This window comes from Tupaia chinensis, unplaced genomic scaffold (genome assembly GCF_000334495.1).
Source record: "Tupaia chinensis unplaced genomic scaffold, TupChi_1.0 Scaffold147069_1, whole genome shotgun sequence".
In the NCBI taxonomy this organism is placed as follows: Eukaryota; Metazoa; Chordata; class Mammalia; order Scandentia; family Tupaiidae; genus Tupaia; species Tupaia belangeri.
The window spans coordinates 92786-108924 of record NW_006206919.1 but is presented as its reverse complement, the minus strand read 5'-3'; the positions used below and the strand labels follow the sequence as shown (position 1 = coordinate 108924).

The 16139-nt window shown below is 45.5% G+C and overlaps 1 protein-coding gene across 1 annotated transcript in view; it reads left to right on the top strand.

Moving 5' to 3' along the window:
• The first annotated feature begins 108 nt into the window (after window positions 1-108).
• Window positions 109-16139, top strand: part of FREM3 (FRAS1 related extracellular matrix 3) — a 96603-nt gene continuing 80572 nt past the window's right edge. Inside the window, 3 exon segments of the mRNA XM_006169491.2 lie at window positions 109-678; window positions 681-5328; window positions 8101-8190. Coding sequence (XP_006169553.1) covers window positions 109-678; window positions 681-5328; window positions 8101-8190 — 5308 coding nt within the window.

Genomic DNA, 16139 nt, shown 5'->3' with positions numbered 1-16139 from the left:
CTCCCCGCCCTGCGGGAACACCGCCCCCCGCCGGCACCTGCGGCTCCACCACCCGTGTCTGGACAGAGTTCTCTTCCAGCATCCCGACGCCAGGGTTCCCTCTTGGTCATGGCTGGAGCTTCCCCGGACCTCAACGGGATGCCCCAGCAGCTGGTCGCGGTGCTCGCCTGCCTGCTCCTGAGTTGCCCCGCGCTGCAGGGACAGGCGCCTTCGCCCGGGTCCAAGCTCCACCCGGCTCACTTCCTGCACGCCCGGGGTGCACCTGATGACCGCAGCCCCGACGGCCCCAGGGTCCTGCTGGCGAATCCTGGGATCCGAGTGCCCCGGGGCCGCTCGCTTTGGCTGGATCCTCTCCGGGACCTGGTGATTCGAGTGCAGCCCGGGGACCGGTGCGAGGTGACAGTGCTGGACGCCCTGCCGGCGCTCCAGGGCGCGCTGTCCCCACTCCGCTTCCCCTGCGCCTTCCAGCCCCGCCAGGTCCAGTACACCCACTTCGGCTCCCACAGCCCGGGACGCGTCCGGGTACGGCTGCAGCTGCGCTACGACGCCCAGACTTCCACGCTGGTGCTGCCCTTCACGCTGGCGGTGGACGTGGTCTTCTCCCCGCTGGAGCTGGTGACGCGCAACAGGGCTTTGGCGCTGGCCAGGCTGCGCGGCTGGCGGCACCGCTGGACAGGCGGCGCGGTTGGAGCCACGCCATCGACTGGAGAGTGCTGGACTTCGCCGCCCCAGATTCTGCAGCCGCGGCCACCCGCAGGTGCCGGCTCACTCCTCTTCCTCACCAGGGCGGCCCACTGCCCAAATACGGGCGTTTGGTGGACGCCGAGGGGGCGCCCTTCCCCCGGGACAAGGGAATAGACTGCGAGGCCTTTCTCCGTGCTGGGGCGCGCTACCAGCACATCGCCAGGGCCTCCTCGCCCAGCTGGGACTACGTGCCCATGATGGTGGAGCTGCTAGGGCCAGAGGATGGGACCTCTGGCTCAATGGAGGTGCTGGCCCGCGAGCACTTTCAGCTGCCGGTGAGGATCCGCAAGGGAACCGAAAACATGGCACCCCGGCCCAGCTCCCTGGCCCGGATGATGATGGAGGCCCACCCGTTGGTGCTCACAGCCCTGACTCTTGACGCGCTGGCAGCAGAAGATAAGGAGTCAGACCCTGACGACCTGATCTTCAACGTTCTCCATGTCCCCGCAGCCCCACCGGGGCGCCCGGGTCAGCAGGGCTACATGGTCAGCACGGATGACCCTCTGGGCCTTCCAGTCTCCTTCTTCACCCAGCGGGAGCTCCGGGAGCTGAGAATTGCCTATCAGCCTCCTCCAGAGAACTCCAATGGGGAACGCCTCTTCCAGCTGGAGCTGGAAGTGGTGGATGGAGATGGCGTCACCTCGGTCCCCTTTGCCTTCATGGTGGTGGTGAAGGCCATGCACACCCTGGCTCCAGTGGCTAGCTATGACTGGGGGCTACTGCTTTTCGAAGGTCAGTCAAGCTCCCTGTCCAATGCCCACAACCTTCAGATCACTGATAAAGATAACCTGGAAGAAGTGAAAATAACTGTGGTTCGGGGCTTGAGACATGGTCGTTTGGTGGTGCTTGGGGCACCAGTGGGGTGCAAGTACTTCACAGCAGTGGACCTGGCAGAGGGGAAAGTGGTGTACCAGCATGATGGCAGCAACACCTACAGTGACAACATCGTCTTCCAGATGGAGGATGGGCAGCACCAAGTGGAATTCCTCTTCCCCCTCACCATCATACCTGTGGACGATGACCCACCCGTGGTCAGCACTAACACAGGACTCTCGCTGTCTGAAGGGCAGGTGGTCCAGATCTCCCCCTTTGTCCTGAGTGCTACAGATATTGACTCTGATGACTCAACCATCCACTTTGTGCTGGAGGACCAACCTCCAGCAGGAAAAGAGGGCACGAGAGAGTGGAATCTGGCTCCAGGGTCCTCCCACTCAAGCCAGGACCTGGGGTGCATACTGCTAAGGCAGGCTGAGCCTCCTCTGTTCCCTGAAGATGAAGACTGGCACTATGTGGAAAAGGAAGGACTTTATGAGAAGGTGGTGACCAAGTGGCTACAGAAAGACATAGTGGAAGGGAGACTCTTCTACCGCCATCTTGGATCACATAGCCCTCAATCCGTAACAGCCCAGCTGGCTTTCCATGTGCAAGACAACAATGACCCACCCAATTTATCCAACCAGCACTTCTTCACCATCAGAGTCCAGCCAGTGGATGTGCTCAGTCCTGTGCTGTTTCCAGGAACTACCCTGGAAATGACTGTGCAAGAATACCAACTCACTCATTTACAGAAGGAATTCCTCCGATACACTGACCAGGACTCAGATGACCAGAACTTGTGGTACACCCTACTGACACCTCCGACTGACACAGATGGCAACCACCAAGTTCAAGCTGGGGAAATTGTGCTCACTGATTCACCAGACACACCCATCATGCACTTCACCCAGGCCCAGATAAATCACCACAGAATTGCCTACCAGCCTCCACAGAAGAACCTGGGTATTGTACCCCGGGTTGTGCAGTTCACCTATCAGGTGGAGGACACTGCAGGCAACAGTATACCTGGCACATTCACGCTATTCCTGCAGCCTGTGGACAGCCAGCCTCCAGAAGTCACCAACAGAGGCTTTACTATCTTGGAGGGAGACAGCTTTATCCTTAGCAGTAATGAACTGGCTGTTACAGACCCTGACACAGATACTGACCAGATTGTCTTCATATTAATTAGGGGCCCCCAGCATGGATGCTTGAAGTACTTTAAAAAGCCTATGGTCCCAGGGGAATCTTTTGTGCAAACCGATGTTATTAATGGGAGTGTCTCTTACCAGCATGGCAGAGACCAGACTACTGGTGACTCTTTCCATTTGGAGGTAAGTGATGGGGTGCACCTTGTACCCATCACTGTCCGGATTACTGTGAAACCCACTGCAGCTGACAAAAGGTCCAGGAGTTCTATCACAGGTAGTCCATTATTGAATGTTTCCATCGATGTACTAGAGAACAGAGCCACCGAGATCATGGTGGATATTATCCATGGCAAAAAGAAGGACACGGGTGACTTTGTGCTTTCTTATATTGTGGAGGACAGCCCCAAGTTGGGCACTGTTCTGGTGAATGGTGTGCCCACGGAACGATTCACCCGAGAGGACCTCGCCCGTGGGGCAGTAGCCTACATCCACACTGGAGGTGAAATTGGTTTTCAAAAGCAGCATGATACGTTCAGCCTTGCCCTCTCCAAGGATTCTTACCAGTGGGTAGATGGGGCCAGCACAGTGAAGAAGATTCAGGTGCAAGTGACGGTGCTGCCTGTGGACAATGTGGGCCCCAAGGTCTTAGTGAGGGAGGCCTTCATTGTCTATGAAGGTGAGAAGAGCCCTTTGACTTTACAACATCTCCACATCGAAGATGTAGACACTCCCCGAGATGAAATCTTATGCACAGTGACTGGTCAGCCGGCCTCTGGTTACCTAGAAAACATTGCACCAGCTCCTGGCTCAGGAGTGTCCCAGGCTGGGAGTCCCATCAGCACCTTCTCCATTAGAGCTGTCCGAATGAGGAATATCAATTACGTACAGAGTATCCACAAAGGAGTTGAGCCTCTGGAAGATCAATTCACCTTTTATTGCTCTGATGGCATCAACTTATCTTCAAATGTCTTCTTCCCTGTTATCATCCTACCCACCAATGATGAGCAGCCTGAACTCTTTACCCGGGAGTTCGTGGTATTAGAAGGAATGAGCTTAGTCATAGACACTCCACTGCTCAATGGAGCAGATGCTGACCTGCCACCGGATAAGCTCCACTTTCAACTCACAGCTTCCCCTCAGCATGGGCGAATTGTACAGCAGCTGGCCACAGGCAGCCAGCCTATCTGCCACTTCACCTTGCAGGAGATCCAGGAGGCCTCCACCATTGTGTATGAGCATGATGATTCAGAGACCACAGAGGACAGTTTTGAGGTCTGGCTGAGTGATGGCAAGCACGCCAGTCACAGAAGGATCCCTATTGTGGTGATCCTGGTGGATGATGAAACTCCCCTGCTGACCATCAACCATGGGCTGGCAGTAGAGACTGGACACTCTGCAGTCATCACAAATCAGGTCCTCAGGGCCACAGATCTTGACTCGGATGATAAGAGCCTCAGTTTTGTCCTCCATTCTGGCCCTCAACAAGGGCTTCTACAGAGACTGAGAAAGCCTGGAGGGGATGTGAGGAACACCCTCACTGTGGGAATGAACTTTACCCAAGATGAGATTGATAGAGGCCTTATCTGCTATACTCACACAGGCCAAGGAGGAGCTGTAGACCTTATCAAGTTTGATGTGACAGATGGGGTTAACATTTTGATAGATTGCTACTTCTATGTCACCGTTGGCAGCTTGGACAGAGTCTTTTCTGAGGTAATCAGCAAAGGGGTCACCTTGATGGAGAGTGACAGAGTGATTCTCACCACACATCTGCTTAGCACCAGTGACATCAACAGCCCTGAGGAACAACTTCACTTTAGCATCACACAGGCTCCTCACCTGGGCCACTTGGAGAGTTCTGACCATCCTTCAGAGCCCATCACTTCTTTCACTCAGCTTCAGTTGGCTGCCAACAAAATATCTTATGTCCACACTTCCAAAAATGAGACAAAGATGGACAGCTTTGAGTTTCATGTGATCAATGGACACAACCCCCTGTTCAGAACCTTCAGGATCTTCATCACAGATGTGGATAATAAGAAACCTACTTTGACCATCCATAAACTAACACTGCAGAGAGGGGCCAGCAAAGTCATCACCCCCTTTGAGTTGACTGCAGAAGATGAGGATACCCCAGATGAGCTCATTCTCTTTACCATCACCCAAGTCCCCATCCATGGCAAGATTTTACACAACAGTAGCCATCCTGTGACTACTTTTACCAAAAGGGACCTGAATGAGAAACTGATCAGCTACTGGCATGATGGCAGTGAAACTACAGAAGATCGTTTCTCCTTGACCGTGACAGATGGCACTCACACTGATTTCTACACCTTTCCAGACACTACTCTGGAGACGCACAAGCCTCAGGTGATGAGGATCCAGATAAGTTCCCTACAGAACAGGCTCTCCCCGATTGCCATGAACAAGGGTGCCCCAGCCTTGAAGTACCTTCGCACTGGGCACATGGGAGTCCTGATTACCAGCAAGTCTCTGAAGGCAGAAGATCAGGACCGTCCCCATGGGTGCCTGAAGTATCAAGTGACCAGAGGACCAGAACATGGCTTCATTATCAACAGCGACCTCAGAAACCAGAGCACTCGCGTGTTTACACAAGGTTAGTGCCCATTCTACCCCCACGTCTCTCTGCTCCTTCCGGCAGATCAGATGCCTCAGCTTGGTAAAACCTCAGAGTATTTGCGGTAAGATTCTGGTTCTAATAAAATACAGTATAATGCAAAAGTTTTCTGAAAACAAAAAAGGCAATAAGTGCTTTTCACCTATTTTATCAGAATGCCCATTTACCAGGAATCCACAGATATTTAATAAAGCGTGTAGTTGGACCATAAAACTGCAAAACAGAAGGACAGCTTTTGCCTCTGAAATATTATAAGATAAGGTTCACTTTGGGTAATACTAGTTTTGTTTTGAATTTTAATGACCTATCAGAATTATTTGCATAGTTTATTAGTATAGGTTTTTGAGGATATTTGATATGCAGATTTTGGATATGAATTATAACACGGGAAAGTTTTTTTTGTACTATTCAGATGTAATTTCTGCATCTTAAAAAGCATAGAACTAAATTTGCCTAACTGTGTGAGAACCTATGTTTTAAAGACTATTTTTCTTTTGTGTCTGGTATTCCTACTAATGGTGAACTAGAGGCAGGTCCCCTGCTTTACCAGGTAATGTGACACCTCATGATTTTTGGTTGCTTTTTGTATGTTCTTATGATTTCTTTTTTTAAGGAATTATTTATTTAGTTTTATTTATCATCATAATCATAATTATTTTTTAAATTTGAACAAATAGAGAAACAGAATGAGGGAAAGTGAGAAAGCCAACTGTCATGTCTGGGACTTCAACCATTGTCAACCATACAGGAGTCCAGCGTCTCCACCAATACACCACCTGTGGGCTCCTGGTCTTACCATTTCTATAGTTATCTTTGTGTGTGAAATGTGAAGAAATGCATGAAACTTCTCACATATGGTATGTGGAAATCTAGATGCAATCTCAGAGTTAAACATTTTTTAGAGAGTGTTCAAAAAACAGTTTGGTTACATTTTCAGGTTTGCTTTTTTACATTTTTTTTAATTGCCAGAGGACAAGTGTGCTTGCTAGAGTCAGAAAGACAGAGAAGGAGAAAGCACCCTCCACTGGGATGTGGTCCCACCTTAGACCCTCTTCCATTTCTCTATCCCGTCGGGATTTGAGATGCTCATGTACGCGTGTCCAGCATCTCTTCCAAGTCACGGACTAGAATTTGGGTTGGCCATGTGGGCTCTGGCTCCCTTAATGACGAGGCCCCAGGTCAGCCCCCAGATTTGTTTAAATACATATGAAATCACATGTTTCATCTGCGACCATGTGTTCCTCTAGATGTTGTTGAGATGGGCCTGGCTCTGTGGTGCAGTGGTGATAGACGGTTCAAGCGAAGTCAGATCCTGCGTGGCTGCTGCTGTTCAAAAGCTCAGCCCAGTCAGTCTGAAACATGCTGGGCACACACAAGTGCTCAAGATCTGACAGACTAGAGGACTGGACAGAGGGGAGCACAACGTGCCAGACCATCTGGAGGCCACTCAACTGTCTTTCTCTCTCTTTCTCTCTTTTTCTCTCACTCTCATGTGTACACATGTGTACTATCATGAATAAAGAAAGAAAACATGGCTCTTTTTTAATTATTCATTTAACTTCACTCATTATTATTGTTGTTATTTAAAATTTTGATATAAGGCATATGTGCTCACCAGAGAGAGACAGAGAGAGAAAGAGAGAGAAAGTAGGCTGTTAGGTCCGGGATTCAAACTGTGGTCAGCCATGTAAGAGTCCAGCACCCCAACTACCTTGCCATCTGCTGATCTCAAAATACTGTTCTTATAAATGAATACCTCCAAAAAACAGTCTTTAAAACACTAATAATTACCAATATAAAAACTTTAATCATAGACCCCAATAATGAATTTTTAATAACCTGATAGGTGATGGGAAAAAAAATGACTGTATTCTCATTTTTATTGTTCTCAGGATGCAGTGGTTACTTTTGTTTGCATTCATTTTAGCAAATAGTTTATAAGTCTCCACCACTATGCCAAATTCTATGCGTGTGCAGAAGACTTAAAACCAAATAGATTTGGCTTTCCATGGAGCACCGTGTTGTAATAAAGCACCACCACCGGGATGTCCTCCTTGTTGGACAGAACACATGCACTCAGTGGCACTGACATATAGTTTTAAACTAAAGTTTCGTTTTTGCAATTGTAACTTTAAGGAAAAAAATAGGTTGATGTTTTCTTTTTTTCAAGAATTATTTAACTTTTACTTATTTATTTATTTATTTATTTATTTTATTTAAACCAGAGAGGAAGAGAGAGAGACAGAGAGAAAGAAGGAGAGAGAGAGGAAGTCAGAAAACAAGCCACCAGGTCCAGAACTTAAACGTAGTTGGCCACATGGGAGTCCAGCACCCTCAACCACCATGCTACCTGCTGGCCCTGGTTGACGTTTTCTTAATCATTATTTTAAAATCTATTGTAGTAAGTCCATGCCTAGTAACAGTGAAGTTAAAAAGGACACACGGGGGCTTGGCAATAGAATGCAACACTCTATGAGGCTGACGTATGCAGGAAGGTCCTGGGTTTTTGTCCAGAAACCTCTTTGATTACTCCAGGCACATGTGTGCCCATGACTCAGAGCTGGTTGGGGCTGACAGTTAAGACCCTATTAGGAGGTGCTGCCTCTCTCCTCTCCTCTCCTCTCTCTCTCTCTCTCTCTCTCTCTCTCTCTCTCGTTCATGCAAGAAATGAGTAAACTAAAAACCTGAAGTTCACATACTCATTTTCTGCGGTGTCAGTCTGACCCGTGTGATGGTTGCTCTCTGTTTCAGCGGACATTGAAAAGAGGCGGATCCTCTATGTCTTAAAGGAAGGGAGCAATGCAACAAAGGACATCTTCTACTTCTCTGTCGAAGACAACAGTAAGTCGGGGTTCAGACCTTAAAACGATCTCGTGGTTAATTCAAATCAATATGAAACTGAATAAAATGATTATAGGTCACTTATACAGGAATCACAATGGGTAATGTTATAATATCAACTAATTAATTATTTTATGGTCTTATGTCAAATTTTTCTTTTCTTTTTTTTTTTTTCCTTTTTTTTTTTTTTTTTTTTTTTTTTTTTAACCAGAAGGCACATGCTCTCACTGGAGATTTGGGGAGAGGGAGCGAGAAACAGAGCAAGTGAGAAATCCCTGCCCCTATGGAGAATGGTCACACCATAATCCTTTCTCCTCCATTTCTCCCTCCCTCTGGGATTTTAGGCACACATGCATATGCGTCCATTGTATTTCTCAAGTCAACAGGTCTAGGAATTGAATAGCACATTCTGCCACCCGGAATCCTGCTGCCCTCACCACCGTGCCACCAGGTGGCCTGCCAAATGGCTTTAGACACATCACCCTTTAAGAAGAGGAATTTGATTAATGAGATAGGAAGGATTTTTACCTGACCTAAATTACATGGGCACCCTCTAGGCAGATGATCCTTATCTTCAGAAGATTCTGACCAGCCACCTAGTGGTTTCACTAATTCTGAAACAAATTAGAAAAATCCTGGACCAGCCTGTGCCCTGGTGGGTAAAGCAGCAGGATCCCAAATGGCCAATGGCATGGTTCCGGTCCCAGACCTGGTGGCTCGAAAAACACATGAGGAGCATGTGCATGTGTGCCCCACATCCCGAAAGGAAGGAGCGATGAAAGAGAAAGGATTAAAGCCTGCCAATGCCCATGAGGGGTGCTTTGTCTCTTCCCTGTCTCTCGGTCTCTCTCACTGGCAATCACATGTGCTCTCTGGCAAATATATTAAAAAAATTAAAAGTCAAAATTAGAAAATCTGCCTTCAGAGTTCATTAGGATTTTTTTTTTTTTTTGAGAGGTTTTTGCTTTAGGGCACGTGCACTCGCCAGACAGACAGAGAGAGAGACAGAGAGACAGAAAGCGAGAAATCCCAGGGGGGAGAGACAGAAAGCGAGAAATCACCCCCCAGGGGGGATGACCACACCGGAATCCCTTCTCCACTGTTCTCCTCTCAGGATCTTGGGTACACACGCACACGCGCCCAGCGTGAGTTTAAGCCACCAGGTCCGGGACTCGAACCGTGGTCGACTACATGGGAGTCCAGCGACATAGCCATTACGCTAACTGCTGGTCCCAGAGTTCATTAGGATTTTTAGTTGCATAACTGAATTGTACGACTCTCTGACCTTTAGGATAGGGTGAAAATATGTTTACTAGCATAGGGGGAAATCACTTCAAAATCACATGTTTAGGGACCAGCAGGTGGTGTGGTATTTGGGGTGCTGGACTCCCACATGGCTGACTGCAGTTTGAGTACCAGACCTGACCTGAAACTCACACTGGGCATGTGTGTATGCCCAAAATCTCAAAAGGAGAATGGAGGAGAAACCATTTGGGCTTAGCCATCTCCCCAGGGCAGGAGTTTGAGGGGGAGCTATGATTTCTCATCTTCTCTCTCTCTGTCTCTGTCTCTCTGGTGAGCGTGCCTACAGCAAAAATCTCTCTTAAAAATTTTTTTTAAAACTACATGTTTATTCTGTCTACCATATCTTTAAAGTGGCATAACGGGCAGCAACTAGTTAATAGATGACACTGTCTCTGCAACTGGGGATAAGAGGATTATGTGGTCAGAAGAAAAATCATTTTGCAGTGTGACAGGATAATGGCAGAGATGATGTTCATGTGCAGCTTGCTCCTTCGTAACCTCCTTCGGTATAAACCGTGCCTCATTCTCAATAACACGCATTTTCTGTCTCAGTCGTATGTAGTCAGTCAAGGACTATATTTATTAAAAATAATAAATGCAGGCTACATTTATTACAAATAATAAACGCAGTCATTGAGAGGCAATATGGTATGCTAGGCCTGGTTTACACGTAGTCAAGGACTGTATTTATTGGAAATAGGAAGTACAGTCTTATCTGGGAGGCTGTGCGGTGGGCTGGGTTTGAATATAAACTGCCCCATGTGACCTAGAACAAATGACCTTCTATCACTTACTCCTCTGTCTATAAAATGACGGTCCACATACCTATGTCACGGGGCTGCTAAGAGAATTAAGCGAGGGGATATACATTAAGCCCTCAGCACAAAGTAGGTGCCCATTAATAGTTACCTTGTCATCTTCTGATGACACTAACTACAGTGGAAGCCACTGGTCTCTTCTGTCCATCTTCTCACGTAAAGTTTAAAAACAAATCTTCCCAGAGCTGGCAGCTGGTCTAGTGGGTTAAGGTGCTGGATTCCCACATGGTGGACTATGGTTTGAGTCCCAGACCCGGTGGCTTGAAACTTACTCTGGGTGCATGGGTGTGTGTGTGCCCAAAATCCCGAGAGGAGAATGGAGGAAGGACTGTGGCATGGCCATGACCCCTGGGGGTGACCTCTCACTTTCTGTCTCTCTCTGTTCCTCCAGAGAGCACATGCACCCCTAGAAAAAATCTCTTACAAAAAGAAAAAAAAAAAGGAAAAAAAAACCCTTTCTTCCTTTTCCTGAGTTCTGAACAAAGCTACTTCAACAACCCATTTATCCCTTTCAAACTGATTTATAGAAATGTATGACACATATTTTATAATGGAATATCCCTTTTCTGTTTTTGAGACAGTTGATACCCTAAAAAGATGTGCCTCTGATTCTGATGTTGCAGTGTGTGGGCAACGTCAGAAACGAGAACCACGCTGGGATGTGAATTTTACAGAGCTATCATTTTGTGAGCGCTTTCTGTGTACTGAGTAGTGCTTATATACATCATGGGTATTTCCCCTCCCTGTGCAAATAAGAGACGAATGTGATGATGTTCATTTTAAAATGAAGACACCAAGCTTCAATAACTTGTCTGAAGTCATACTGGTAGTGAGAAAGTGAGCTGGAATCAAACCCTGGTCTTGCATATCCAAAAGCAGGGTTCTTTTTTTTTTTTATAAGAGTTTTTTTGCCTTATGGTGCATGCTCTTACCAGAGAGACAGACAGACAGACAGACAGTGAGAGGAATGTGAGAAGTCACCCCCCAGTAGGGATGGCCACACTGCAGTCCCCTCTCCTCTGTTCTCTTCCTGGGATCTTGGGCATGCACACACGCACACCCAACGTGAGTTTCAAGTCACCAGGGCCACCGGGACTCAAACCAAGGTTGGCCATGTGGGAGTCCAGCGATGTAACCACTATGCCGTCTTCTGGCCCCAAACATAGGGCTCTTAACCACTAATAGTATGTTACCTCTGCTTTGGGATGCTGAGACCATAGGAAGAAGTCAGAGAACAGAGCAGAGACTGTACCTCCCAACCCAACAAAGAAGTTAAAGTGAAAAGAATGAGCAACACAGACTCCATACTAATTGGATCTTAAGCACACATGCATCTCCATAAACTAATTAAATATTGATGCATTCATTAATCCAGTGGATTTTTAAATTACCTTCTGAGTGCTGTACACAGAGCCAAGATCCACATCTGCTGGCGACAAGCATTCTTGGGACAGCTGATGAAGGACTGGTTTTAAACGCACCTGCTTCTCAATATTTTCAAATGTTATGCATCTCTCTCTTTAGGGTAGCCAGATTAATCCCTTTTCTTTTAAAATAGCTCCACTTTTAAAAACCATTTCCCAAGTGGAATGTTTAAGAAAAATTACAATTTGGTCACTTCTTGGTCTCTTGGTTAAGATTAAAAGTAAAACTACAATTCGATCTTTTAATAATTTTCTTTCTTGACAATCCATAGTCCTTGCAGAAGGTACTACTTTCAGTTGTTTAAGCTATTTTAGATGGATGAAATTCTAAAGATACATTCTTTACCACTGGGCTGAAGTGCAATTTGATGTTATGGTGGTTTTTTGCAGTACTAATACTCAAACCGTTTAAAGAAGACTGTACCCTACTTCCAGAATTATGCGTTAGGTAAATACTGCAGGCAGCCACAGGGGTCTTAAAGGTGGAAGTATTGGCAAGATCACCCTAGAGCTGCAATTTTAGTAAAGCCCTGAGTGTGACAACATGGAGGTTTCTAGTTCATAAGCTCTGAAGCCAGGCTACCTGCGTTCAAACCCTAGCTCCACCTCATAATAGTTATGGATTTTTGAAAACCTGTCTGGTTTTGGTTTGCTCATTCATATATTGGAGATAATGATAGCATGTATTCCAGAGGGGGATTTTATGAGGATTTACTAGTTTTCCATTGCTGCTATAACAAATTACCATAGATTTTTGTGGCATAAGACAACACAAATCAGGCTTTCTCTGTCTTTCTGGCGAGCACACGTGCCCTATAGCAAAAACCTCTCCAAAAAAATAAATAAATAAATAAACGCAAATCAGGCTAGCAGGTGCCATGGATTCCCTTTGACTGACTGTATGACCCAGCAGAGCAGCCTGAAAAACATGCCAGGCATGTGTGCATGTGTGCCCAAAATCCCAACAGATTGGAGAAATGGAATAGAAGAGATCACAGCATGGCCATCCCCCCATGGGTGTACTTTCTCACTCTCTCCTTTCTCTGTGTCTCTCTCAGGCAAGTGCACATGCCCAATAGCATATTAAACACTCTCTCTCACACACATTCATACACACACACACCCCTGTCATCTTACAGTTTTGCAGGTCAGAAGTCCAAAATAGCTCTCCGTGGACTAAAATCAAGGTTTTGGCAGGACTGCATTTTTGTGGAAACTTGAGAGAGAATCCATTTTCTTTCCCTCTCTAACTTCTAGAGGCTGCTCATTGCTACATCTTTAGAAATGGAAAGTCTTTCTCCTGCCGTGTGGCTCTCATACTTACTTCCTCGCCTCCCGCTGTCACTGTATGGACCCTTGTGATTATCCAGGGCCCACCTGGATAATCCGGGATAGTCTCACCAGCTTGACATCCTTCGCTTAATCACATCTACCAAGTTCCTTTGCCATGTGTTATAGCATATTCATGCATTCCAGGAATTAAGATGCGGATACCTTTAGGGGGGATTAATCTGCCTACCACAAGTATTAAAGGCATGAGCACACACAAGGCACTTCGAAGAGTGTCTGGCACCAGGTCAGCACTCAGTACACATTATCTTTAGAATTATCCTCAGGGAAGACCAGCTCTATGACCCGTTGGTTAAGGAAACCAAGTCCCACATGGCTGATCAAGCAGTTTGAGTCCCAGACACATGTGCATGCATGCCCCAAACCCAGACAGGATGGAGAAATGGAAGAGAAGAGATTGTAGTGTGACCACACTTGCAACCATTGGAGGGTACTTTCTTGCACTCCTCTCTCTGTTTCCGTCTCTGGTGAGTACATACACTCTCTAACCAAACACCAACAACAAATCAGGGATACCAAATTTTGTATTTTTCTTTTTTTAGCTAAAAAGAGGTTTAATAATCTATTTCTCATGATATAAGTTCAGCCTTTAAACTATATGGTAGATTATTTATTGGGGGCACGGTCTGGAGCCCTGGGTTTCTCACTTTTTTCTCTGCATACATATAAACTGACTGCATAGTATTTGCGGTCCATCAGGCAGGCAAAGGAAGAGGAGGAAGTAACTCAATCCACTCTACGGCTACCTGCAGAGCTGATGAGGTGAATATCTTGCCTGTCCCCAGCTTATCCATGTCAATTGTATTTTTTGCTTTTCTTTTTTGTTGTTGTTCTTTTGCTCTGCTCTAAAGAACTAGCATATACCAAAAATGTAATAAGATGCCAGTAAATATGAGTTTTCTTTATTCCACTCTAGTTTCCTTTCACATAGCTATGTGGACAAAATTATACTCTCATACAGAGTCTAACTGGCAGCTTAAATGGTCATTTTTGGCAGTGCGATGGACTTGTATGTTACATTCGTTTCTTCATTTGGAAAAAAAAAAAAGTAAAAGTTCATTTATTTCTCCCATGGCAGAGAGAAAGAAGCATCCCCAACTGGATCCTCATGCCACAATCCACCCCAAGCCTCAGCCAACCCAGATCATGAGCACACTTTCATGTGCCTGGTGTGCACCGGGAGGGCCGAGGACATGAACTCAGAGGCTGGTTAATAAACTTGACAATATTATTTGGCAAAGCTGAATGCTTCAGAAATCTAAAATGCATCCCCTATTCTACTAGCGACTTTTAAGATAACCTTGATCATAATTAAATTAATCCCCAATGTTAAAAGGCAGATATTATACTAAAAGAGCTTTAGGCTGGATTACTCAAAAGTGTACAAATTGGGGACCAGCAGGTAGCAGTGGTTAAGGCACTGGTCTCCTACATGGTCAAGACCTGGTGGCTTGAAAGTCACACCGGGTACATGTGCCTGTGTGCCTAAAATCTCCAAGAGGAAAATGGAGAAGGGATTGCATTGTGGCCATCCCCCCTGGGGCAAGTATTATTTCTCACTTTCCCTCTCTCTTTCTTCTCCCTCTGTCTCTCTCCAGTGGGCACACACGCCCTATGGCAAAAACCTTAAAAAAAAAATAAAAGAAGAAGAAGAAATGAGCTTAAGGAATTAAAATGACCCATACAAAAGAGCCATCAAGAGGAACTGAGTCCAGTTTTTCTAATAAGCCACACTGAATAGCTATGTGCAAGTAAGATCATTTTAGTTTTGTGATGTACAATAGATAGTTAACTTTCTTAAGACCAAAACCAGATTGTGTTTAAAGCAAATTTGATTAATGGTATGCATTTTGATATTTTAATTTGACCTGATTCTTGCCTCATGGCCCATTAGAATACCAATTTTCTGTGTAGATGAGGTGTCTTTTTCAAGCAAGATATAAAAATTAAGAGATAAAGCCGCTTGTTCCATGATAATCACAGAACAACCGTAAACCCAGGGAGTTTGCCCATGTGGTGAAAGTAATATATCACATTGATTTAGAACTTTAAACTCTCTAGAATACATCTGAGAATTCAAGAGCAAGGCAGACATGTCTCTGGGTAGTTAAATTATCAGATCAACAGTCCAGCATTTTCACACTTGACTCAAGGAAGCCTCTACTCAGAGTCTGTTTGCTCTTATTTCACAAATAATTCTAGTTTTATTAGAGATAAAAACAGTAGTAGGAAAGGTGTATGAGTTAAAAGCAAAGAGAGTTATAGGCTGCAGAAGAAATAGAAAATGAACAGATGAGAATGAAAATTCACGAGAATCCAAGAGGCAAGGAAATGGTGGGACAAAACGCTGAACATACTTCTATAATTTCTTATAATATAGGGGAAGGTATAATTGTAGTAAAACTAAAAAATTCTATGTGCTTCTGAAGATGGTATCATAATAAATCTCTATTTGTTAATATAGAAAGAGATTTACAATGTGATGTTAAATAAAGGAAGGAGGGGCCAGCAGATGGCATAATGGTTACATCGCTGGACTCACACATAGTTGAGCTTGGTTCAAGTCCCAGATCCAGCAGCTTAAAACTCACACCAGGTGCGTGTGTGTGCATGCCCAAAATCCTGAGGGAACAATAGAGGAGAAGGGATTGCGGTGCGGCCATCCCCCCTGCGGGGTGGGGGGATTTCTCGCTTTCTGGTTCTCTGTTTCTTTCTGTCTCTCTGGCAAGTGCACATGCCCTAAGCAAAAATTCTCTTTAAAAATCAGTAAATAAGATAAAGGAAGGAAAAGGTCTCAAGTATAGCAAGTTGTTGAAGTTGGTTTATAATAACAACGATGAATTATAAATTATATTTATGTCTTTTTTTTATATCCTCTTATGTAAGTACTTCACAATAACCACTATTATTAGAAAAAAGGCAATTTCCACCTAGGAAAAGAAAAAAAAAAAACACTTGAGTATATGACAACACACTTGATTCAATATTATTGATTAATATGACTAGCCACATTATTCTAGCATTTACATTCTTCAAAATTACCTTCTTTAAT